The sequence below is a fragment of the Diachasmimorpha longicaudata genome, chromosome 1 (genome assembly GCF_034640455.1).
Source record: "Diachasmimorpha longicaudata isolate KC_UGA_2023 chromosome 1, iyDiaLong2, whole genome shotgun sequence".
NCBI classification, from domain to species: Eukaryota; Metazoa; Arthropoda; class Insecta; order Hymenoptera; family Braconidae; genus Diachasmimorpha; species Diachasmimorpha longicaudata.
The window spans coordinates 4,218,172-4,245,451 of NC_087225.1; the positions used below are offsets into that span (position 1 = coordinate 4,218,172).

Genomic DNA, 27,280 nt, shown 5'->3' on the forward strand with positions numbered 1-27,280 from the left:
GTACCGAACATTACGGCTGCTAAATCGAAGCAGAGAAAAAACAAACTCGTTGCACTCCGGGAGTGCAGGCAGAAGTGAAAACTTGAACTTATGGCGCGTTGGGCACTTTTTTGGGTGAGCATTTTTAAGTGCGCTCGCGACATGAGAAATTGTACATAAAAAATCAAGTTTATTAAAGCAATGTGGGCACTTTTTGAATGGACATGAAGTATAATAATATAGAAACTATATTCGAAGGAAGTGGTTTTATTTAAATGAGTAAATATTAGTAAATAGTAAATACAAAATTTATCAATTCTCATCCATAATTTCAACAACTCTGACATCATCATTATCAGCATTTTCATCAAATTCTAAAACTGAAACAATAGGTCTATGACAACTAAAGTGTGAAATGACCAATTTTGATTGAAATCTATTTATATTTCTTGTGAATACTGCATCACTAGTAGTTTTGTATTTTTTTATGCTAAGGTTGCGATCATTGGACATCGTTAAATCAAATTCATATAAAACCGCATCCATTTTCAAGACAAATCTATAATCGAAAATAAAAATGTAGATTTTTTTAAAGCTATAATCGTAGCACATATATTTTTTCCGGCCATCCGAATTTCCGATCGTCAATTCACGTCCCTAGTGAAATTCTCTACTAAATTGAGTATATTTTCGATTTTGCGGGTTTTCCTACTTTTCCGGGTTTCCCATAATTTTTAGCGATTTTCCGACCGCCGATTCACATCCCTGGTGGAATTCTCTACTAAATTGAGTATATTTTCGATTTTTTGGGGTTTTCCTACTTTTCCGGCGTTCCCATAATTTTTAGCGATTTTCCGATCGTCGATTCACGTCCCTAGTGAAATTCTCTACTAAATTGAGTATATTTTCGATTTTTCGGGTTTTCCTACTTTTCCGGGTTTCCCATAATTTTTAGCGATTTTCCGACCGCCGATTCACATCCCTGGTGGAATTCTCGCATGTAATACCACAAGAGCTCCGAAATTATCGGATATTTCCCGATAGGTTCGTTGCAAACAAATGAACGTGTCAAGTTTTCCAGTTTAAAAATCACGAGCGCGAAGCGCGAGTGATTTTTCTGGAAAACTTGACGAGCTTATTTGTTTGCAGGGAACCTTGAGGGAAATATCAGATAATTTCGAAGTTCGAGTGGTATTCGGGGGATTATTTTTTGCATCCAAATCTTGGCCGATGGAATTGCACCATGAGACATAATTTTCAACGAATTGCCATTTGATCTGTCAGATACAATTGAGGGTTACTTCAACATTTGTTTTTTTTTATATATATCAACATGCAAAATTTCCAGTGAAATTTCCAAGAATATCCGCTGAAATACCGTGTTGACTATACAAAATAACGTCGAATGGTGCAATCCTATTGGCCAAGATTTGGATGGGAAAAATAATCGCATGTAATACCACAAGAGCTCCGAAATTATCGGATATTTCCCGATAGGTTCGTTGCAAACAAATGAACGTGTCAAGTTTTCCAGTTTAAAAATCACGAGCGCGAAGCGCGAGTGATTTTTCTGGAAAACTTGACGAGCTTATTTGTTTGCAGGGAACCTTGAGGGAAATATCAGATAATTTCGAAGTTCGAGTGGTATTCGGGGGATTATTTTTTGCATCCAAATCTTGGCCGATAGAATTGCACCATGAGACATAATTTTCAACGAATTGCCATTTAATCTGTCAGATACAATTGAGGGTTACTTCAACATTTGTTTTTTTTTATATATATCAACATGCAAAATTTCCAGTGTAATTTTCAAGAATATCCGCTGAAATACCGTGTTGACTATACAAAATAACGTCGAATGGTGCAATCCTATTGGCCAAGATTTGGATGGGAAAAATAATCGCTGATATTCGAGGTAGGCTATACAAAATATCAACAAATGGTGCAATTCTATTGGCTGAAATTTGGGTGGGAAAAATAATCTACTAAATTGAGTATATTTTCGATTTTTTGGGGTTTTCCTACTTTTCCGGCGTTCCCATAATTTTTAGCGATTTTCCGATCGTCGATTCACGTCCCTAGTGAAATTCTCTACTAAATTGAGTATATTTTCTATTTTTCGGGTTTTCCTACTTTTCCGGCTTTCCGATAATTTTTAATTCCTCGCTGAAATGAGCATACTGATAATTTTCCTAATTCCCCAAAATTTCGAGATTTTCTGTAATTTTGTAGAAATTTATCAACTTCAAACTTTTAATGCAGCGCCTTTTTAAACGCTAGCGCCAAACTTGTATTCTTTCAATGTAACTGTTGCTAAAACAGGAAGTTGTTTCCCTAGCGGAAGAAAGAAACAGCTCATATATACCTATGCGTACACTAATAGCAGTGATGCCAGACGGGGGCAAAAATCCCACGCGTGGGGGTTTCATGCGCAACTCCCTCGCGCAACTATTGCTGCGGAGTGGGGCAGTGGGAGACGTGTGGGCCCCGCAACTGGCATCAGTGTGAAATCTCATCTGTCGCGAGTTCACGAGAAAATGCTCACCGACAAAAGTGCCCAACGCGCCATAAGAAGTTTTCACTTCAAAAAGTGGGTAACGGAGATAGCGTGTGGTGAGGGAATACAAGTAAGTAGGGGACATCAAATAGCTGGGCTAAGGTATAATTTGAGGAGGTATTGTCATGTGAGAAACAGGGGCCAAGGTCTCGCTGCGCCGGGAGGGCGCGCGGCGGTTATTTTCATCTTCCTCTCAACTCCTAGTCATCCCCACTCTCCGAAGCTGTTCGGCGATGCTGGGATTATTTTTTTAAATGTAAAATGATTTTAAAAAGTACGGAAAAATGTCAAAAAAATGTTGTAAAGAAGAAAGTAGGGAAAAAACACAAAAACAATAGGATTTATTGTTACTCTTTGTTTAATTTACTATCCCTGTTGGAAATCCTACTAAATTCCGGGCCCTCTCTTCCCCCGCGACGACAGTTTCACCGCTCGACGCCTGCATCACAACAAACCTCTGTTGCCAGGGGGATCATTCGAATATTTCCTAAATTGGGGCGCCACATCATGGACGCCTCAATCCCGGAAATACGCCCTCAAAACCAAAGGACTGCTCACGTGGCACCAATTAGGCTAATTGCCGCCTGTGACCTCACTCAATCTCACTCTCACTCTTCGTTCGGATCTCAATCAGTGTACATCGTGTGTGTATTTCTCTGCTTTTTGGAATCTTGAACAGCTCAGTTACTTAATCGTGACTAATTATCAAACTAAAACTCATATTACCTTCATCTCAACTCAAAATAGTGACCGCTCAGTTATTTGTAATCAGAATTCGATATTTTATAATAAATTGACTCAGTAATCTCTCAAAAGTTCAGTGATTTTTGTGTTGGGTTTTGTGTCAGCCCCCCTCGTTCCGTCCTCGCCCTCTCATGCCACTCATCAGCTCTTTCTCACCCACCTCACTTCCCACGACCCACGCATCTCATCGAACAATCCCGTTCCCCATAATTTTCCCACTCATTCCCGCGAATTAGTGAAGTATTTGATAATGAAATATAGAATAATCTATGTTTCTATTGATTACGAATAATGGGATACTAGTCATATTCAAAATAATGCAAGTAACTTCATTGATTCACCTACAAATCAAAATATTTTTTCACGAAGGGGCGTTGGAGTAGGGGGGATTTGTTTACGTTTCGGGTTCGCCCAATGTTTTATCCTATCGAGACCTGTAGGAATGGATGACAATGGTGAAATCTTGTTCAATTGTGAATTGTAAAAACTCATCGAGGCACAGTTATCAGTTTTTCTCTGTTCCATCTGAGAAAAAAAACAATAGACGAAGAAAATGAATAGAAAATTGTGGTGATTTGTTGCCAAGTGATAAAGCATCCACAGTGGATTGCCAGTTGTGCGAGGTGCAAAAGCAACACTTTGTTTTTATTGCCTCGTTCGTCAATAAATATATCTGGTTTGACCATCCATTGATCATAGGGGCACTTTGGCAACGATCAATGGGAAAGGAAGAGCAATATGGAGATGATGTGCCCGATATATTCATAAGACGTCCACCAGAAATGCAACGTACGTAATTCAAAATCAGTAAGAACAATGATCAAGGAATGTAATGAGGCAATGTGGACACCTGGAGTAAAGCGGACAACCATTAAAAAAGTTCTATTATTAATTTGTTCCATTTTTGGACTAACGAATAGATGAGTGGGATACTTGACAATTCGTGGATTGATAAACTGGGCAGTGAGGTGCAGTAAAAACTAAATAACGAAAAAAAATCCCCAATTATCATGTTTATCAGCTAATGGGTTTTCAAAATTCTACTGGCCTCTGTTTCGCCAGGGGTTTTTATGGAAGAGTCATTACGTCGGTTAACACTTTTGAAATATTTTTTTCAGAGCTATTTTGCATTTATAGATAATAATTTAATAATTTTCCACAACGCATTTATCGCTTTTGGCAATCATTGTATCGTTTTCAGGACTCACAACTTTAGTCGGCAGTCCTGACGAGACTTCGATGGAAGCTTCTCTCAGTCTTTTCTGGCACTGTTGATGAGGATGAGGAGATGATCACACTCATCATGACCTTGAAAGCCTTCAATGTATTACTCTAGAAGCGAATTGCGATGTCATTGCTGCTTTAAAGGCCAATATTAAAGAATTGAAGAGAGACAATATGGCAAAAAACAGAAAGCTCGCAGCAGCAGAAAGAAATGTAATTTCAAGTGATATTATTTTATTCATGATTTGAAAGGAAATGGGGGGGTTCCCGTGGGTGGATGTATGGAGGCGTGAGGCGAGAGGATCTGGACTGCATCGTGGACCAACAAAGGTAAAGACGAGAGTTCAGTGGTGATAGCGAGGGGTTTATTGTTACGAGCGGTAAAATGTGTCGATCTTAAACAGGACAGGCGGAAATCATCCAGGCTAAATGGGAATTTTTTTCCTTGTGATAAGTTTAAAGTCAATTTTAGAAAGTTTTGGTCATTTTGTAATCGAAAATATTCCTCTTTGCTATCCATATTCTAAGCCCCCCTTTTCGCGCATAGGCTCGGGACGCCGAATAGAAAATGACTTTTAGGACTAATCTGAAGAAGTTTCTCAATGATGATCAAATTCTTGTTATGCAATGTGACGATCCGACCTCGAACGCCTGACGATGGTCTGAAGAAACCATCCAGAAAGCAGTCCAAATATTGTGTGAAGTTCGTGTTGCTGGATATGAATAATTGCGGGTGGAGGAACATTTCCCATTACCCGCATATGCGACGATCTTCCGGAGGGATGCTGGTCTCTGTGTTTTGAGCTCCGATAGAACGGCGATCCATCCGGCAGCGGAATACGACCGTGGATTGAAAAATTCATCGGTTTAGCAACTCCAGAACTTGCTCGAGATGAAATGGAAGGGGCTACACAAGCTTCCCATGCTCTGGCAGCCATGGCTCGTGGAGTTTCTTCACACTGGAAGCAGCGAGCTTCCTATGCACTAACAGGCGCATCTATTGATGCTAAGGAATTGTGTAATTATCTGCTGCAGATAATTCAAGTGCTTGCTGATACCGGCCTCCATTTTGTATGCTTCTCATTAGATTCAGGACCCGGCAATCAAGCATTGTGGAATCTTCAAGGTGTTCTTTGCATTCAAAACCAATGCAGCCCGTCTTGCCCTCATCCTCTTCCGGAAGGAGAACGATTATGGATGGCTCCAAATCCGGAGCATCTCCTAAAAAATATGTGGTGTCAACTGGAGAGGACGGATTTTTACATTCCCGATTATATAAAACTTGCCAACAATCTGCCTGGGATGATCATTTCCATACACCATGTTGCGTCACTGGTCGAGGCTAATAATTATAATAACAATTATGGACGTGGGGAAATTACGGTCGCATACAAATTGAAGGTGGAACATCTGCAGCCCAATAAATGCAACAAAATGGAGGTCAAGCTTGCCCGTGAGTTTGTCTCTGCGGAGGTTGGCAAAGCTTTGACTCTCTTGGAAAAGAATGCAGAATCGACGCTTTCTCCACCAGCGAAAGCCACAGGATGGTTCATTCTTCATGTCCATGAATGGTACTCCATTATTTATGGGAGACATAAGAGTGAAGCCCTCGGGAATGACAAAAGGAGTAACGATAGGAGGAAGATGCTGAATGGATTTGTGAAGCTGGTGAATGCCTTGAGACTCAGTAACCCTCCTCCATGGAAACCAATTCAACGTGGCATTGAGATGTCTACTCCAGCTACGTTGCAGTTCCAAGAACAATACGTACGTAACGGGGAAATGGAATACTTCCTCCCGAGTCGGTCCGGTTCGAGTCTCTGGCAAATCCTGACTTCTAGCAGTGGCTATGTTCTTGAAGGTCAGCAAAAACTCTAAGTACGCAGATAAGGAAGAAGCTTATTACGTCGACTGTCTCAGGGGGCGTAATAGAAAGAGCAAGCTAGTAGAAGAGGAAAGTGGCGCAATGACAAATCTCGCACTAGAAGCGTGCCAGTAGTCAACAACCCAACAGTATGGTCGGTATTTCTTGGCGTGTTGGATTGCACGCAAGCTCCATGGATCCTGTGAGGAGTGTAATAACGTACTGGTTGCTCGTGATATCGACGCTTCTCTCCCGTATCAGTGGACAGAAGAGATAAGTAGGGGCGGCTTGATTCACCCAACCGACCAACTCCATGAAATCAGATCTTTGGCTGGTAATCCGAGTGATCCCTGGCCAGTGGCAACCTGCCCATTAGTAGGTTATTGATGGCGGCGACTGTCTCCACTGGGAGGGTGATGCCATTGGAGGTGGAGGGAGCTGTGTTGGTTCGGGGAGGGTTTGCTGAGAAACCTCTCCTGACCTCGCTAGCTGAACCCCCGTAGTAGGGGTACATCTGCGGACAATCCCTGGGAGGGTTCCAGTAGGGTCCCTGGACGGTGTGTCGTGGTTGGGGAATCTGGGGGGTACTCTTCGTACCTGTCTTCTCCGGGGATTGGGTCCCAATAAGGGGAATAACCTGTAGACCCTAGATGGTCCGAATGGTGCGGGTCCAGGTGGACTGTTCTGGGAGATGGAGATCGGTCCTGGTGGCGTTGGACCGAGTGATCGACGTTTTTGGTGGTGACCAGGGAATGCCGGGTTGATAGGGGAGATCCCCTGGAGGTCGTCCTGGGGTATGCTGTGTTCCGCGACTCTGGGTGTCCGGATATCTTCTGGATAGACCGACTAGCCGTTGCCCTAGTGAGCTCAGTCTGATGGGCCGGGCATGATCGATCCTTAGTTACCCGGAATGGGTACTTCCCGCAGAACCATTCCCCTGTTGGGTTGGGGCAATCGGCTGGTCGATGGCCATGTCGACGACAGTCAAAACACCAGATCCTCTTCCTCTTGGGGCCGTTGGTGCGACCTCCTTGCCTGGGGCCTGCCGTCGAGGGGGCCGGGGATGGCTTCCTGGCCGACCTGGTGACGGAGTGTTGGTCGCGGACGGTCTCGGGGCGAGCTGGCCGGGGTGTGGTCGGATTCTGATCCGTCCCTATCCTCCCTGGGATCCTGGGTGGGAGTAACCCGGAGGTGGAGGTGCTAGGACCCTCATCTTCGTTGACTGTGGCCCCTAGTGGGGGGCAAGCTCGGAGTTGGGTGTCCCCAGGCCGTCCTGTGGGGGTCTCGGTGGGGTAGTCTCCCCCAAATCTGGCTGGGTGTAGCGAGGGGGGTCCGGTTCGATGCGCCCACTCACTCCTGACAGGGAAGTTTGGTCGTCATCCTGCCAGTCTATCTGCAGGACGTCGAGGGTTGGAGTTTGAGGTGTCTCATGGGAAGGCTCCACTACTTCCATCAGGTCGTCGGCTGCTGGGTCGGCTAAAGGTTTATCTTCGTCCGGAGCCGGGTAGTTAGGGGTGCCCGAGCAGGGAGTGTCCGAACTCGAGGAGTCGGAAGAGGAGGAAGAGGACGAGGAAGTTGAAGAGGATGAGGAGCTGCTCGAATCATCACTCTCGGTGGGGCGATCGCCCTCTGGGATTCCGGCTAGTGTTGGGAGTGGAGGGACTGTATACCGGAGCTGGGGTATATGCTTGAGGGGTTGCAGGCTGCATTCTTGGAGAGCCAGCATGAACCCTCCCCTCTTCTTTTCCAAGTCCCACAACTCCAATAACCAGGGATTTAGCGGTTCCCAATAGCCCTCAATTCGTGGTGCTGGTGGAACGGTTGATATTTCTTCCAGCACGGCTTTTGGCTGATTGCTGGCGGTCGAGGAGACCTGATCCTCGGAATCCTGAGTAGGAGCCTCTTCCGGATGGAGAGGTGCCGTTGCTGATGGTGGGAGGGGTTCACCCTCGGGGTAGTTAGGACTCTTTGGTGGGGAGATCGTTCGAAGGTCTCGCTCTAAGTCCGGAAACTGGAAGTCCGTTAGCTCGGGAGGGACTCCTTCTGGCCAGTAATAGGAGATGTGGAGGCGGTGATAGGTCTTATCAACACCTAAGTGACCCGATTGGGGAAGCTCATGGCATTCAGAGATAGCCTGCGATCGTAGCTCGCGAGGGAGAACCAACTTTCACGCATCGAGATCGACCATCTCTAGGGTGACGAAGTCGGAAGGCCGATGCGTATACAATCGGTCATCCTCAATCTTCCAATCGGGGTAGAAATCGGGAGCCTGCTTCACGTTGCGGAATTTTCCGGCATACCACTTATCGGTGGACATCTTGGCGGCCTCGATAGTTGCACAATCCGCGCTCTCACCTTCCGGCGCCCGGGATAACGCATCGGGGACGTGGTGCAGCGCGCCTTTGCGGTGGACGATGTTGAAATCGTATTCGAATAAGCCAAGGGCCCAACGAGCAAGCCTACAAGTAGGGTTACGTAAGTTGTGTAACCATCGTAAGCTGCTATGGTCCGTGATTACTGTGAAGGAATAGCCCTCCAAGTAACATCGGAATTTGGCAATAGACCAAATGACCGCGAGACATTCTAGTTCGGTTACGGTGTATTTCTTTTCCGCGGATGTGAGCGCTCTACTAGCATAAGCGATAACCCTTTCTTCCCCTTCGATCACTTGGGTTAGAACGGCACCGAGCCCAACAGTACTGGCGTCAGTCTGGAGGGAAAACGGTAGCGTGAAATTGGGACAGGCTAACGTCAGGGACGACGTTAGATGCACCTTCAGGGCTGAAAAGGCGTGAGTCTGGGCCTCTGTCCATTCCCAAGGCTGTTTTTTACGAGTCAGCCTAGTCAATGGTTCCGCCAACGTAGCGAATTGAGGAATAAACCTGCGGTACTAGGAAGCCATACCGAGGAAGCGCCTTAGCTGTTTTAGATTCCTAGGCTGTGGATATTCTAATACAGGGGCGATTTTATCTGGGTCTACTTGCAACCCAGAGCTGTTGACGATGAAACCCAGGTATTTCACCTGGGAACAACAGAATTCGCTCTTTTCACGATTAATGGTAAGACCAGCGGTCTTAAATCGATCTAGAACTTTACCTAGTAGTTCGAGATGTTGCTCGAATGACTCGGATACGATGATGATATCATCGAGGTACACGAAGACTTTCGGGTACATATCTTGGCCTATCAATCGGTCCAGAAGACGCTGGAATGTTGCCGGTGCATTGGTTAAGCCGTATGGCATACGGAGGAAGTGATAGGAGCCGCGGCCAGGGACCACGAACCCGGTAATTTCCCTTGAATTGGTGGCCAGGGGAATCTGGAAGTAGGCTTGACTGAGGTCCAGGGTGGTGATATAATGGGCCTGGCGTAGTTCATCCAGGATACCGGTCATGTTAGGGATACGATAAGCGTCTTTCTTAGTGATTGCGTTCACTTTCCGAAAGTCGATGCAAAAACGGTACTTCCCATTAGGTTTTTTAACCATCACGATTGGGTTACACCAATCGCTTTGCGAGGGGATGATAATTTCATTTCCTAACATTTCCTGAACCTCTTTCCACATAATTTCCCGTATGGCGGGAGTCGTATGGTAAGGCCGTTGTCGGATCGGTGAATGCCCGTTCACGTTGATGTGATGGGAGGTGAGAGTTGTTACTCCCAGTTTGTTATCCGTCTGCGGAAGGGCCTTATCTAATAATTCCCGAAGTTGTTGTTCCTGGGATTTCTCCAGGAGGTTTAAGCCACAACACATGGTGAGTCGCTGCACCTGATCTACCGGCGGTAACACCAAATTGATCAAAGAAATCGATTACGATTCTTGCGGATATTAGGAAATCCATTCCAATGATGAAATCCTCGGATAAAGAAGGCATTATGAAGGTATTGAGGGGAATGTCACGTCCTTCCAGGTTTACTATGCATTCGGCGGAGTGTTGGACAATTTCTATCTTGCCACCGGCCGGAATCACCCTCTGCTCCGGAATATTCAGCAACGGAATTTTAACCTTCTCGAATAGAAGGATACCAGCCATGCCGGCGAATGATCGAGTCGCACCTGAATCTACCAGGGCTCGAACTCGAAGGCCATTGATAGTAATATCGATGCGGAATGCTAGTGGGGTGTTGTCTGAAGTCGAGCATGCATAGACGTCGTTCGGAGGCATAGGTTCCGGTTCCACTAAGGAAAGTGGATCGTAGTTTACATGGGACAGATCTACCGGGGAAAGTCCACGTACAAGGGTTGGCTGTTCACTCAACCCTTGCTGTGGGGAGAGACTGTGATCGGTACACGATTGAGAAGCCGGCTTATGAGTATCTGAATGGGGAGTAGCGGAAGCCGGTTTTACGCGCCTCGGCGCTCGTTTCCCGGCGAACCACTGTTGCAGAATGGACAGGTCTGGAGGGTGACCCCAGATTTTCGACAACCGTAACAGAAAATCCGTCTCGGTTCCGGACATTCTCGGTGTCGATGACCGATACCACTACAATTCCAGCATGTTACATTGGTCCTGCTGGATTGTTGCAGTGGACGACCCTCATCGGGGTTACCTACTGAACGAACCTCTGGGGGGTCGGAAGGATGACCGGTAGGTTGACTGGATTGCCTCCTTTCGGGAGGAGCCGGACTACGAGGACGTCTTTCGTGAGAGCGTGGTCGAGCCGGATGGGTGGATTGCCAAGCTAGGGGTTTGGCGGGGTTGTGATTTCGAACCCGAGGAGGAAGTGACTCGGATTCTCTAGCGGCGTCAGCGACAAGGTATTCTTCCTCGTATGGTCTTGAGGGTTCTTGATCAAAATCGTCTGGATTCACACCATCAAAGGAAACTGATTAGCGGAGGTCTGTTGGAATGATACCCCTGGTCGGCGTGCGAAGGGACGTGTGAATGTACGTGTTGGGCGTGAGGGCCGATAAGCTAGACTAGGGCAAATCGAATGCTCTGGCTTCGGAGGAGGACGCCTGTCAGCGGCCTTCTCGTAAATCTTTTCAAGGCATTTGGCGGCCTTCTCTAATTCGTCCATCGTCATGTGGTCTCGGAGGGTGACTCCGACCTGCAGATTGGGGAGTAGTTTTCGGTGGGTTTGCACCACTTGGTCCAATTCACTCACCGAGGGGACTATACGGGTATAGTATCCTCGGATACACGCGAAATAATTGTTTACCGACTCGTCCTCCGCCTGAGTACGGAGGGCTAATTCTTCGCGGATAGCCGTCTGATAGTCGGGGTCCGTAAATGTAGTCCGGAAAGTTTCGCAGACTTGATCCCATGTGCGAAACTTGGGGAGATGGCCCCTATACCAGGTTAAGGCTGACCCCGAAAGGAGATAAGGGATTCCCCTTATCAGGAGTTCGTCTGAGATAGGAAGGAAGAGGCGACCTTCCTCAACCCTTGACAGGAAAAGCTCCACATCTTCTTGTGGAAGACCGCAAAAACTCGCACCCCATTTCTTCATGGAGTTTAACAGGGCGGCTGCGTTCAAGATTTGCCTTCCTCTGCGGTTTGTGCCACCCTCTTCTTCTGAGAGATGGAAGCCCTGTTCAACGGGAATCACGCGTCGCGTTGAGTAGACGCCTTCACCCCGCGATGTAGGGATTTGGTCCTCCTTGGGGGAATTTTGTCCCCTGGGGATTGGGGCCGTAGACACAGGTCCACGTGCGTATAGGTCCTGGGATTGGTAATGTCCCTCCAGAAAGGGAGTCCGTTGTTGGGACCACTCTGGGTACTTGAGTGGCACAGGGGGATGACCGGGGCCTTGGGGTTCTGGGAATTGGCCTGGCCACCGTGGTGGGTGGAACGGGAATCTTGGGTAAGTTCCCGAAGGTATTCCCGGATGGGTACCTTCTTCAGGGGGAAAGTTACCCAAACGGACCCGGCCGTAAGCCTGAGTGAGGGCCTCATCATCTGGGGGCTCCCCCATTTTTTTTATAGTCGGGTGTTCCGGAGTCACCAGATGGTTGGAGCCTCGACTGGAAATCGAGGAGCCGGAATTGGCGTCGTCCTCACTACCGGACTGAGTCCTGCTCCGGGAGGAACCACATCGTGTGACCTTGACCTTTGGTTTGACGGTGGATACCGTAACCCTCTTGGTGTACTTCCTCTTGGGGAGAACCAGGGTGTCGGTTTGGACGGATTGATCACCCGTCACCACTCCTGAAGCTTGGGCTCCGGAGCCACTGGCTCTGGAAAACCCAGAGGTGGAAGCTTCAACACCAAGGAGGGTGTTGGGAGCCAATGGGGGTTTAAACCCCACAGGAGGCATATCCTCGTCATGAGGGGGTGCTGGGTCATCGGACGCTGGGTCTTCCATAATACTCTAAACCGATGGTAAATCGGAGGGATAGATTATCCAAAAATCGGGGGAAGGGAATACCCGACCGAAATCGGAAAAAACGGAATAACCGATTAAAGTCGGAAAAATGAGATAACCGATTAAATCGGAAAAATGAAATAACCGATTAAAATCGGAAAAATGAAATAACCGATTAAAATCGGAAAAATGAAATAACCGATTAAAATCGGAAAAATGAAATAACCGATTAAATCGGAAAAACTGAAATAACCGATTAAAATCGGAAAAATGAAATAACCGATTAAAATCGGAAAAATGAAATAACCGATTGAAATCGGAAAAATGAACTAACCGATTAAAATCGGAAAAATGAAATAACCGATTAAATCGGAGGTTAGAAAATAAACGATTGAGAATCGGATGGGTTAATTGGCCGGGAAAAAAAAAATCGAATGAATTAATTGGCCGATTTGAAAAATCGGAAAAATACTATAGTTTATGTTTCTTATCTGGACGGTGGGAGTTCACTGGGCTCTCCTTTCGTCAGCAATCCAGAATCCAAAAGAAGCTATTAGTCACAGAGTCAAGAGGAAGAAGGAAACTGCACTGTTGGTTACAGAGTCGAAAAATGAACTGTCCCGCGGTTCCAGTTGGGGACGGGTAAATACCCTATCCGCTAGAGGGGGAGTAAGTTAGAGTGGGGGAAAACCACGTGTGACATCACGTGAATCGCACCTAGCACAAGTAATGGTAGCCACAAAATTCTAAATTGGCCGCTTGGTTGTCACCAAGGGAGAAAAAAAAAGTCTAGGTAACTCAAATGGAATTTCCTTTGTCTCGATAACATCCTTGTTGATATCGCGTTAATCCCTCTATTATCCTTTCTCTCCCAAATAAACGAAAGGACTACCGTTGTCCACAGGACAAGTGCGACAGAATAATAATTCTTCCCAAAACAAAATTCCAACGCGATGACATCCTCGCGTGATCGCAAAATGGGATATATTCGTATCTTAAATCCAAAATCGGGGTAAAGAGAACCAAAAGAAATCTTTGAAATAAGTCAGTTCTATCTAGTATTGGAATAAGTCAGTTCTTGCTGAACTGACTTATTTCCAATATCAATATACTTCAACAAATCAAATATATTCTACCTCAACACCAAGCATAATGTAATTTCAAATTTTAAATTTTCGCGCCAATCATCTCTTGAGAGCCCCACGTTGGGCGCCATTTGTAACGTGACATTTTCCATCGGGTTGGATTATGCCCATTACCTTCGCCCTACTTCCCTTTCATCCAATTGAACTAAAAAATCTTACATCGATGGGCGCCAGATACTTTTTAGACCGGAAGCATCAAACCGGAATTCCCATGGGATCTCTCAAACAAGTCCCAACAAAAAAAAAACTCTGAACTGAAACGGAACTAAAATCCCTATACAAGAAAAATAACTCAAACCAAAAAAAAAAAAAAAAGGAGCCAATTAGATTTTGGGGAAAGGTAACGGTCCTCGGGTCGCTCAGTATGCTAGGTTAGGGAGAGAGGGGTGGGTTTCAGGTGGGGTTAGAGGTATCGGCCACGAAAATGAGGGATTCAGGAGGGAGGAATTGCAAAAAAGTCACACAATAATAATTAAATTAACTATATTTTTCTCAACTTCCCGTCCTCCCAATTACCTACAATTATCATATGAAATTTTCCAAATGCTGTCTCTTCCACACATTTCTCTTAAACTTTTCTTATATTTTCCCAAAAATAACAATCCCCAAATAAATTTTAACAACTTCCCAATTATTATCAAAACTTCGGGATATGTTCCCAAACAACTTTGGGTAATTCCCTGAATATTTATCTCCTAAAAATCTTACTTCAAATAATGAAAAATATACTCAAGAAATTAAAAAAATAACGTAGCGTAAACTAATCCCGCTAACGCGTGTGAGAGACAGAAAGAGAGAGAGAGATAGATGCGAAATCCACCACGCATGGGGAAGATTCCTTGGGGGCCGGAAAATACGTTTCCGGAGACTCGCGAAAACGCCGGATCCGCAGAGACAAAAATCCCCATTTCTGGCCCGTCAAATCGCGACACTCTTAGAGGTCACCCTGACCAAATCTCAACACTTTCCAATCGTTTGGCACCATCACAGGGTCACCGAGACCCTGCCGGAAGCGCGAACGCCCTTCAGGCGTTAGACAATGGGCCCACCCAAGTGGTTACACCAAGGGGGAGATTACCCGGCAACCGGTAATTAAATATATCTCGCGAACGGCTGAGTGGATTTCCGAAATCCAAAGGCTTATTCTGAGAGAATGCTTCCCCGAACATTCTCACAAAATGTGAGGAATTTCGGGTCAGTACCAGCCAACCTGGAACCATTGGAAGTTCCGGTGGAATGTCGATCGGGGTGTCGAACGGGTGGATGACGGAATCCCACCCCGCTCTACCCTTTATCGTAATACGCAGCACAGTAACGACCATTTCAGCCTTCCTTTTATTAATTTATTACGGCTGGTTACACACAAAAGAAGCAAAACATCGATCAACTACACCCAAGGGTCCGGTGAGGTAATTTTTAGCCAGGTAAAACCTGGAGAATACCCTTGATTCGTCGACGGGTGAAGTACCCCAAAGTTGGGAAAAACCATCACTAATTTTGGATCATTAGCCACCCGGAAGTGGAGAAAAGACGCTTTGGGTTTAACCCAGGGCGAATAGTTTAAACAAATGGACTCACCGTGCAATCCAGGCGTCTACGTCTGCCTTTCCCTTTCATTGTTCCTCTGACCAAAAACTATACTTTTACTGATTATGTCTTAACCCGGCGATTTACAGATCGCGACTGATCGATCACGTCGATGTGATCGGATGGGGAAGGACCGGGAGGCTCCGCCCCTTTTTCCGAGGTCCTCCCGAAATTTTCCGAGGGGCACTGGGTAGTGTCACCCTCTCTAGCCTAATTAATCTAACCCTGATCCTGGCTCTCTCCTTTACCGACCGGGTCCTAATTAAGTAATTGCTCACGGGTAATGCTAGGGTTTTGGCGCTTCCTACGGGGTGATTCTCCGGGATCTGGGGGGGTTGAATAGATTCAAAAATCAAGAATAATGATATGGATCCTAAACAGCCTGGTAATTCGTCGAAGACAGGGGTTGTACCTGTTTCGAACGACCTTCCACCGAAAACCAAAAACGTAACGAATCAATCCCCCCTAAAATCCGCATTTCGGAGCGCCGGTATTTCAGCCGGACCTATTCAAATTCCCGTACGATTAGCAAAGGGTGTGTCCCACAAAAATTACCGGATGGCTCGAGTTTTGGCCCTTCTTCACGATAATTTGAGTGGGCCCACAAAACTCATACTGGGACCGGTAAAGGACGAGTATCTCATTACTTAGCCACCTGAGTGTGGAGGGGGAGGTAGGCTAAGGCCTATCTTCCGGGTTGAGCCACCCCGGGGTGGAGAATTGCGCGAGACGGGTTTAGCCACACCGTGGTGGAAAAGTACGCGGTTAACAAAATATTCTCTCTCTCTCTACTTTCACTCACGGTTTCCTCTTTTTGTCGTTTCGGGATTGGGTGGTATTCCTCCCGTCTTTGGGTGTTCCTAACAGACATCCCCATGTCTGTTACAAGGCACTGAGGTGCTCGACGCGAGCCGAGACAGACGGCCGATTAAGGGGGCCACCTGTCTTTGTCGTACCGTCCGCTCCAAAAGTTTTCTTTCATGGTTTCGATTGTGCGAGTTATAAACTTTCGATATAATAGTGGCATTAAATCGTCTTTTCATTCGATGTATAAATATGTGTCTTACAAATTCTAACTTATAACTGAAATAGAGTACAATTTTATTCGTTCCCTGTGGGTTATTTACAATTCAGTCACGAGGAAAATCCTATGGAAATATACAAAGAGAATATGTAATTCAATGGATCCTCCATTCGATTACTCAGACGTGGAGCTTACATCGTCTGAGTCAATAGAGCCCTCAGGACAGAAAATTTCAAATTTTGATATGTCCAACATAATTCTTGAAACAGAAAATTGATGTTAGAATGTTATAGACTTTTATATGAATAAAAGAATTGATTCTCCAGATTCAGAAATATGCCTCCAATTTATGATGCGTTCTTCTTGATCTTTCCAATACTGTCATTAAAAAAAAACATGCGAATGAAATTTCTTATTTGCATGAAGAAAAACCAACTACCAGATAATTAAAACAGAGGAGTTTAATTGAACGAACCAAACCAAAAACGTCCAAGGTTTTCACATAAAAGAACATAACGTACGATGATGATCAACACACAAAAATAAGAATGGTACATGATAATAAAATAAAGCAGTTTAAGATGAATATAAATATATAGGTATCTCTGAACGCTGGTAACCATAATGTATGAAGTATTTGGTCACGAACAATGCGATTGTAACATTCAACAGGCCTTTACAACGATCAAAATTTTAAGTAATATCGCCATGGGTATTTGAAACTTTTAACTTACTAGATTCTAATTAAAATTTTCACACATTCAACAGTTAAATAACAACTAATGTATAATATTCTTTGGAAGTTGAAAATTTGAACGTTACACAACTGAATACATCTCTATTCTTTCCCTTCACATATAACTAAAAAAAACTTTCACAGCGTGATTGGCTGTTCCAAGTTGGACAATAACAATTTTTCGAGATCTATATGTTGTTAAATGTAACCAGTATAGCTTCTGATTTTCTTAATTTTTTAAATCTTCGTAATATTATTCGATACTCCACGTTAGTTAATCACATTTTTTTTATTCATACATTGCTGAATATTATCAGCCTACCCAATCTTTGGCGCATAGTTGCCCCCTCCCATAATTCTTTAATTGTTTCACCTTTCGCATGACCATGTAGTCAAGGCTTGGTAAAGGCAGTTGCGAATTGTTTTATTATTTTCATTTCGTGTATTTCTGTTAAATAATCCATAGTTTCGGTTATAGGATGACCAGAAGTGAATAAAGTGGAAATATAAGGTGAAAAATGTATAACAGCTGCAATAGTGATTATATGAACGGAATTAACTCCGTGTGATTAACCAATTATGTGAACTTGCGCTCCGAATCATTACTCATAGTACTGAACGATCTCAACAATGCCCCGAGATGGAACGCATAATTTTCCACGATCAACGAAGTTGATGAATGCTATATAATCTGTAATGTTTGGTCTCCCATACACGTGATAGTTTCGGTCAGTCGATAAAACTAAGTCATGACAGTGGGAACAGCGGCATTTACCAATGAAATTCCGAACTAAGCTCCCTGTGATATAAGCTATGATATTATCCTGATAATCTGTCAATTCGACCTTGTCTAAGGCTTCCATCAATTCCAAAATTTTGTCGAGATTTGTCAGTTGTTTCAAAGTTATTATTCTGGTCTTGCACCGATTCAGTTATATTCCTATTTTCTGATCTAAATTCGAAAATTGGATTTGAATCATAATATTCACTTGAACAATTTGCATTGATACTTGGTGTAACTGAATTTCTATACAATAGGCGACGAATCCACCACAAAGCCTGTAGGATGGTTGGATTATTATTCCATCCTCCGCGCGAACGAATGAAGCAGAAATATAATTCGATGTGGTCTTGTAATACTTTGTATGTGAGAAACTATTTCAACGGTTTACAGATGTTGTTTAATAAATCGATAGCTAATCCCTGAAAACTATGAATATCAATGAGGAATCCCAAAGCGAAAGTTTTTTGCTGCGTTTGAGTCACATAATAATTACCGATTTTCAACTGTCGAATTTAAGTGTCTGCTTCAGAAAAAAAGCTCATCCAAATGATTTTATTCCCCATGGTCAATGGTGATCTGAAACCTTTACCGAAAGTGCTTCGAGTGTTCATTATATCAAATAGTCGATCGAAAATTCGCAAAAATTGGCTGGTAGCTTCACCGCCTTGAAAATCGGGGTGATTAACACTTTTCAAAAAGTCTATGGCATCAGCAACACTGTTCGGTCGCATATATATAACCATACATTGTTAGTTTTTAGACAACTGTGGAAAACTGAGCGTTTCCAAATTTTCCTCTCATGTTATAAAATAATTAGCAAATTTAATTGTACGTGCTTCAAGTCGACTGCCAAAGGATTAAATTTGCATAAGACACAGCATAAAATTTTGTTTCCTAAGAAAACCGTGACAACTCCTTCCCACGGAACAATCTATTCTATCCAATATTTCCCAAAATTCTTAAGAGCCATAAAATTTTCACCAATGTCCTCTTCCCAAGAATTTATGAAGACCCCCTTTTTTTGCTACTCCGCGTCACAGCAATGGGCCCAACTTAGCCCTCTGCAATGCGGCAAATTTCCTAATGATTTACAAGTAGTAAGTGGGCACGATTGGCGAATTTATTCCAGGAATCGCTCCCCTTCCGCCCCTTTTTCCAGACGTGTCCGAACAGGTTTTCCCATTGTCCAGTGAGGAGGACGTCGACGCCCCGGGGGGCCCCTGGGATGAGGGTCCCTAAAAGAATGTCTTTGTTCGACAGGAAGTGGGTGGTGGGTGGGTGGTAAGGGTCACGTGATTCAAAGGGGGGCGGGGTAAGGGTCACGTGATTCAAAAAGGGGTGCAGGTGGAAAGTGGGTGACGTGGGTAATGTGGGTATACAGGGTCATTTATAAGACTTTGTTGGGGGTGCACCGGAATGTTTGGAGGGTGATTTGGAACCGAAAAGTCCTTTTTCACTTTTCGCTCGGACGTACCCCTATCGAGATATGGGGGTGAAAAGAACGGCCAATGGGGCGCGAACATTGCGGGGCTCTACGTCCGTGTGCCGCGGGTAAGCGGTGTGGGTGCTTCCTCTTCTCCACGGACGGATGTTCCATCCCGCTAGTGAGAGGAAGAGAGAGGGGGAAAGATATTTCTCTCTCACTCATTGCCAATTTCAAGACAATCCTTTGGGAGGGGGGGTAGAGGGGCTGATTAGATTACATAATTAATATTTAAAATCGTCGAAATAATAATAAACGCGTTTTCTTGATTATTAACTAAACAAATGGATTTACGGCCTTTTGTCACAAGACATTTGTTGCAGAGAATCAAATTGTCTACAACAAATGTCTTATGGCGGGTCTCGTGAATCCCTTTGTTTATTTAATAATTGGATTTGAAATTTAAACAAAAATCCGCGATTAATTAATAAACGAAGACGATTTCGCGATTTTTACCTGAGATAATTAATATTTATAATTGGATTCCTGGCAAAAAAGCCGTCTTGATTTTTTCACCAAAAAAGACGTTTTGACAATTATCTTGTAAACAAATGGGTTTACAACATTTCGTCAAGACGTTTTTTTTCCAACAACATCGAAATATATGCTTCGCGCATTTTTTTACAAAAACATTTTTTGTTTTTGTGTTTGGGGGGATTTCAAAGCATTTTTTCAAAATGGGCAAGATATTTTACACTTCTTTTAGTAAATATCCACATGTTACCTGGTCTAACTCCCTCTAGACTAAAATTAAACAGGATCGTCCTCAAGACAATTTCCGCTTCCGCCTGACAGACCGCGTTGCTGCTGTGGTGCTGCAGGTGGTGCAGCAGGTCTCCGTCCTGGTGGCAGTGGTGGTGGTGGTGGTGGTCCTTTTTTTGCTGCTACTGCTGCTGTCAGTGGCGGCGAAAGCCGAGCGGCGCGGTTTTGGGCCAAAGGCAGCTAAAAAAAGATATAATTAATAATATACTCTAAGCAGTTGGCAATAAGAGTGTGCTAGTCGTGTGACAGCAATGAAATTAGAAATATATCCCCTTTGAGCCGAAAGAGAGGGGAAAATACGTTAAAAACACTTCTCTACATTTCATTCTCAAAATTGAATTCTCTAAATTTATTGAAATGATTTAATGACATGAAATGCCCCGAGAAAATGCACAATTAATCCTTTCCAATACGGAATTAGCTCATAGACGTTTCTAATACCCTACACATTAATATATTCATGTATTAGCAACTCCTACGCGCTAAGAATGTAATGACAAAGACTATTTGTGCATTTTCTTCGGTGAAAAATTTTTTTTCTTAATCATTTTCAAAATAATGCATTTTGTTTTCAATTATTTTTGAAACATCTCTCGTTTTGGAAAAGTATAGCGTATCTCGATTGTCAAAAACCATTTTATACTTTACAGTGCAGTAAAGAGGGTTTTTTTTAGAAAATCTGTTTATTTACAAGGATAAATGAAAAAAATAGAAAAAAGGTTAGTCGTCAAACGCCATGAAATGCCAAATTATGCATTTCTATTTTTTCCTTTATCACTGATCACTGACAATAAACAATTTAGAAAAAGTGTTTATTTCCAAGGATAATAGATCACTGAATCATTTATCACTGATCACTGAAAATGAACAATTTAGAAAAATTGTTCATTTCCAAGGATAAAAGATCACTGAATCATTTACCACTGATCACTGAATCATTTATGACTGATCACTGAAAATAAACAATTTAGAAAAATTGTTTATTTCCAAAGATGAAAGAACAAATTGAAAGAAATAGAAAAAGTGGGGTTAGATGTCAACCGCGATGAGTATTCGTGAGATAGGAGCGTTTTTCTGGAGGATTGTCTGTCCCATCCTCGCAGATGATGTAGGCTAGGGAGTCTCCCTCTCTCCACGTGTTGGGTGCTGTCTTATTCGACCGCATTGCCAGATCTGCATGTGGAGCGTAGATGCCAGTGTGGGCTTGTGGTTCACCAATCAACTTGTGAGTCGTCACCAGAGAACGAATGAAAGCATCCAACATGGTATGTCTCTTCATTCTTGCGATTCCTTGGAGGTAGGTTTTGATATTGGAGAGTTTCTGCTCGTGGGTCTGGTCGCTGAAGACCTCATTCAGGACGTAGTAAACAGTGGTTTTGACAAGATCAGAAGAGTACATATCTTTCAGGAGTTTTCCTTTTGATTCCAAGCGGAAACCAATTGAGCCATCGGAGCGACGGGTGAAGTAAAGACCAGTATAAAGTTTCCTGTTTGCTACGAGAACGTACTTGTAGGTCTTCTCATGCTCCAGTTGGATATGGTCATACTGTGTTTGTACGGTGTCCCTGATTCCCTCAGCAATCTTCAGGGCTATGTCCAGATCCTTCTGTTTAGTATCTATCATCATCGAATCTGTGTCACCATAAATGACACCGTAACCTAATGATTCGGCTATGGAGCATGCCATCTTCAGACATTGCCGGCCCGTTTTAGTGATAGTAGCACCCAAATTGGGAGCGTAATATCGAAAATAAACTGAACCAAGACATCCGTAGAGAGTGTTCACTATGAGTTTGAGGGCTAGTTGTTGGGTTTCATATGCTAGTTTCATTGATTGTGGGATCCATGGCGATTCCATCAGGCGTTTGGTTTCTGCGCGATTCTGGATGATTCTATCAACTAGTTTAGGAATCACTCCCGCCCGTCTCTTAGGGTCGACTTCAACATCTTCCAATTTCTTGTAACAAACCCCCGCATTGTCGAGAAGCAGAGGTTGTACTCCCGGATTGTACTAGGGTAGAGAGACTTGTAGTCCATCAGGAGGACTATGTTATCGTAGAATGCGACATTTGCATCCAATACTAAACCACCCGGGATGTCCTTCACAATCTTGTTCTCCTTTCGATCAGGGAGGATGTAGCCTGCCTCGTGGAAGGCGTGCGTCAGCATGTAATCGTTCATGTCGTTTCGCAAAAATCTCGGAGTCTTTGATAATACGTAACCCGCGACTTTCGTCATTTCCACCATGAGGGGAATTATATTTAGAAAACGAGTTACCTTCATTATACAGTCTGACTCTATTCTCGTGGTCTGAATGAGTTCAATCATGCCCTTTGCTGAGTTGAAAAACTCAATAACTTTCCAAGGAGCCAGTGGTCTACCAGTTGCAACTTTACTCCCCAAAATGTTTGAACAAACTGTGTCAAACTCACCTTGAAGGGACTTGGGGTTCACCTCCTTCAGGGCCGCTTTGATGTTGCACAAGGGTCGATGCAGGACATTGCTGGGTGTGCGAATTTGAACCTGCTTCAGCTTCATCATATCATTTTTTATTCAAGTTTTCAAGCTTCATCTTATCATTTTTTACTTCAAGTTTGACAAAGTTTGTTCAAACATTTTGGGGAGTAAAGTTGCAACTGGTAGACCACTGGCTCCTTGGAAAGTTATTGAGTTTTTCAACTCAGCAAAGGGCATGATTGAACTCATTCAGACCACGAGAATAGAGTCAGACTGTATAATGAAGGTAACTCGTTTTCTAAATATAATTCCCCTCATGGTGGAAATAACGAAAGTCGCGGGTTACGTATTATCAAAGACTCCGAGATTTTTGCGAAACGACATGAACGATTACATGCTGACGCACGCCTTCCACGAGGCAGGCTACATCCTCCCTGATCGAAAGGAGAACAAGATTGTGAAGGACATCCCGGGTGGTTTAGTATTGGATGCAAATGTCGCATTCTACGATAACATAGTCCTCCTGATGGACTACAAGTCTCTCTACCCTAGTATCATCCGGGAGTACAACCTCTGCTTCTCGACAATGCGGGGGTTTGTTACAAGAAATTGGAAGGTGTTGAAGTCGACCCTAAGAGACGGGCGGGAGTGATTCCTAAACTAGTTGATAGAATCATCCAGAATCGCGCAGAAACCAAACGCCTGATGGAATCGCCATGGATCCCACAATCAATGAAACTAGCATATGAAACCCAACAACTAGCCCTCAAACTCATAGTGAACACTCTCTACGGATGTCTTGGTTCAGTTTATTTTCGATATTACGCTCCCAATTTGGCTGCTACTATCACTAAAACGGGCCGGGAAAGTCTGAAGATGGCATGCTCCATAGCGGAATCATTAGGTTACGGTGTCATTTATGGTGACACAGATTCGATGATGATAGATACTAAACAGAAGGATCTGGACATAGCCCTGAAGATTGCTGAGGGAATCAGGGACACCGTACAAACACAGTATGACCATATCCAACTGGAGCATGAGAAGACCTACAAGTACGTTCTCGTAGCAAACAGGAAACTTTATACTGGTCTTTACTTCACCCGTCGCTCCGATGGCTCAACTGGTTTCCGTTTGGAATCAAAAGGAAAACTCCTGAAAGATATGTACTCTTCTGATCTTGTCAAAACCACTGTTTACTACGTCCTGAATGAGGTCTTCAGCGACCAGACCCACGAGCAGAAACTCTCCAATATCAAAACCTACCTCCAAGGAATCGCAAGAATGAAGAGACATACCATGTTGGATGCTTTCATTCATTCTCTGGTGACGACTCACAAGTTGATTCGTGAACCACAAGCCCACACTGGCATCTACGCTCCACATGCAGATCTGGCAATGCGGTTGAATAAGACAGCACCCAACACGTGGAGAGAGGGAGACTCCCTAGCCTACATCATCTGCGAGGATGGGACAGACTATCCTCCAGAAAAACGCTCCTATCTCACGAATACTCATCGCGGTTGACATCTAATCCCACTTTTTCTATTTCTTTCAATTTGTTCTTTTATCTTTGGAAATAAACAATTTTTCTAAATTGTTTATTTTCAGTGATCAGTCATAAATGATTCAGCGATCAGTGGTAAATGATTCAGTGATCTTTTATCCTTGGAAATGAACAATTTTTCTAAATTGTTTATTTTCAGTGATCAGTGATAGATGATTCAGTGATCTATTATCCTTGGAAATAAACACTTTTTCTAAATTGTTCATTGTCAGTGATCAGTGATAAAGGAAAAAATAGAAATGCATAATTTGGCATTTCATGGCGTTTGACGACTAACCTTTTTTCTATTTTTTTCATTTATCCTTGTAAATAAACAGATTTTCTTAAAAAAACCCTCTTTACTGCACTGTAAAGTATAAAATGGTTTTTGACAATCGAGATACGCTATACTTTTCCAAAACGAGAGATGTTTCAAAAATAATTGAAAACAAAATGCATTATTTTGAAAATGATTAAGAAAAAAAATTTTTCACCGAAGAAAATGCACAAATAGTCTTTGTCATTACATTCTTAGCGCGTAGGAGTTGCTAATACATGAATATATTAATGTGTAGGGTATTAGAAACGTCTATGAGCTAATTCCGTATTGGAAAGGATTAATTGTGCATTTTCTCGGGGCATTTCATGTCATTAAATCATTTCAATAAATTTAGAGAATTCAATTTTGAGAATGAAATGTAGAGAACTGTTTTTAACGTATTTTCCCCTCTCTTTCGGCTCAAAGGGGTTATATTTCTAATTTCATTGCTGTCACACGACTAGCACACTCTTATTGCCAACTGCTTAGAGTATATTATTAATTATATCTTTTTTTAGCTGCCTTTGGCCCGAAACCGCGCCGCTGGGCTTTCGCCGCCACTGACAGCAGCAGTAGCAGCTAAAAAAGGTCCACCACCACCACCACCACTGCCACCAGGACGGACACCTGCTGCACCACAGCAGCAACGCGGTCTGTCAGGCGGAAGCGGAAATTGTCTTGAGGACGATCCTGTTTAATTTTAGTCTAGAGAGAGTTAGACCAGGTAACATGTGGACATTTACTAAAAGAAGTGTAAAATATCTTGCCCATTTTGAAAAAAATGCTTTGAAATCCCCCCAAACACAAAAACAAAAAATGTTTTTGTAAAAAAATGCGCGAAGCATATATTTCGATGTTGTTGGAAAAAAAACCGTCTTGACGAAATGTTGTAAACCCATTTGTTTACAAGATAATTGTCAAAACGTCTTTTTTAGTGGAAAAATCAAGACGGCTTTTTTGCCAGGAATCCAATTATAAATATTAATTATCTCAGGTAAAAATCGCGAAATCGTCTTCGTTTATTAATTAATCGCGGATTTTTGTTTAAATTTCAAATCCAATTATTAAATAAACAAAGGGATTCACGAGACCCGCCATAAGACATTTGTTGTAGACAATTTAATTCTCTGCAACAAATGTCTTGTGACAAAATGCCGTAAATCCATTTGTTTAGTTAATAATCAAGAAAACGCGTTTATTATTATTTTGACGATTTTAAATATTAATTATGTAATCTAATCACCCCCTCTTCCCCCTCCCAAAAGATTGTCTTGAAATTGGCAATGAGTGAGAGAGAAATATCTTTCCCCCTCTCTCTTCCTCTCACTAGCGGGATGGAACGTCCGTCCGTGGAGAAGGGGAAGCGCCCACACCGCTTACCCGCGGCACACGGACGTAGAGCCCCGCAACGTTCGCTCCCCATTGGCCGTTCTTTTCACCCCCATATCTCGATAGGGGTACGTCCGAGCGAAAAGTGAAAAAGGACTTTTCGGTTCCAAATCACCCCCCAAACATGCCGGTGCGCCCCCAACAAAGTCTTATAAATGACCCTGTATATGTGGAAAATGAAATAAATATATAATACATGATTTATTGAGTACATAAATCATTTATTTAGAAATTATACTTGTATGGGCGGGGGGTAGTACATAATATTAGGGATTTAAAAAATAGTATTCATCAAAATTATTATTATTATTAAATTAATGCAAACGGAATATATTTTTTAGAGACCGTTGGTTACAATGCAAACTACCTTCACCAGACAAGTTCTGAAAAGGTTTACTTAAATTTCTACGATTACAATTGTGTTTTTGAATAGTTTTGTTGAACATTTTCATAACAATGTGATCGTTACGTTTTGTGTCTGACGTAAATAGTTTATGAAAGGACTGTAGAGACCGATCATTGAACAACCAGTGATGCACAGCAATGCAGTACTGCCCACAAACATCAGACGATAAATCTTGGAGTCTTCTCTGGCTCCTTTCATAAACATTGCAATTTCGCTTAAGGCGCTGAGAGAGATTCTTGTATCGAAGGGTGGCATTCTGAAGCTGTCGAAATAGATTCCTCGCCTATTTGAACCGAGGTAAACGGCAACCCAGTGACTTCCTGCCTGATTGTGGTTGTCGGTGTTGATGATGATAGCACAGGGTCGGGACCATGTCCAGGGGACACTGTCGGCAGGATAGACACCTCCAATGCATGCATCTGTATGCGGTAATACCTCCAGGAGCTCAAGTGTATTCATAGAACGACGGTAATCCGGGAAATTAGCGTGGGACTCGTTCAGCAGGCTCGATGCAACTAATGCAATCTTATGCTGCGCGTCCATTAAGTAGTCTTCCATTTTCATCCCCTGTAGTTGACAATAACCTGCCTTGTGGAATCGATTTCTAGCAAGTTGTCATATTCGGCGTACAACAGACAATTTACATTCTGCTCTGTTGCTCGATTGAAGCGAACTTCAATGCGAATACTTCCACTTTTCACCAAATTCCAATGGCCAGCGGAACTTGCAGATAAATCAGGAGTCAGATCGAGTGCGAACAAGCAAAATCCATCGGCATAGGCCGGACGAGAGATGCTATTTCCATGGTCGCTGAAATGTGTTCCAGTACCAGCAAATAGGGTGTTGAATGCCTCCACATCTAGGCAGACGGCAGAGGTGAAACTTGGCTGCAGAGGTTTTGTAGGTACTTGACGTCCATCGACATTCAGGAATAAAAAGTTTATCCCAAAATTTTAAAAGTTGAA

The 27,280-nt window shown here is 43.4% G+C and overlaps 2 protein-coding genes across 2 annotated transcripts in view; one reads left to right on the plus strand and one right to left on the minus strand.

Annotated features, from left to right (window-relative positions):
* Nucleotides 1-27,280, plus strand: part of LOC135167396 (uncharacterized) — a 65,820-nt gene that overhangs the window by 15,937 nt on the left and 22,603 nt on the right. The gene's annotated exons all lie outside the window — the stretch shown is intronic.
* Nucleotides 6,688-7,581, minus strand: LOC135167870 (basic proline-rich protein-like). The gene is made up of 4 exons (XM_064131549.1): nt 7,554-7,581; nt 7,274-7,448; nt 6,966-7,182; nt 6,688-6,882 (listed from the first exon to the last, which is right to left on the minus strand). Exons 1-4 carry the CDS (start codon nt 7,579-7,581, stop codon nt 6,688-6,690), a joined length of 615 nt encoding a protein of 204 aa, XP_063987619.1.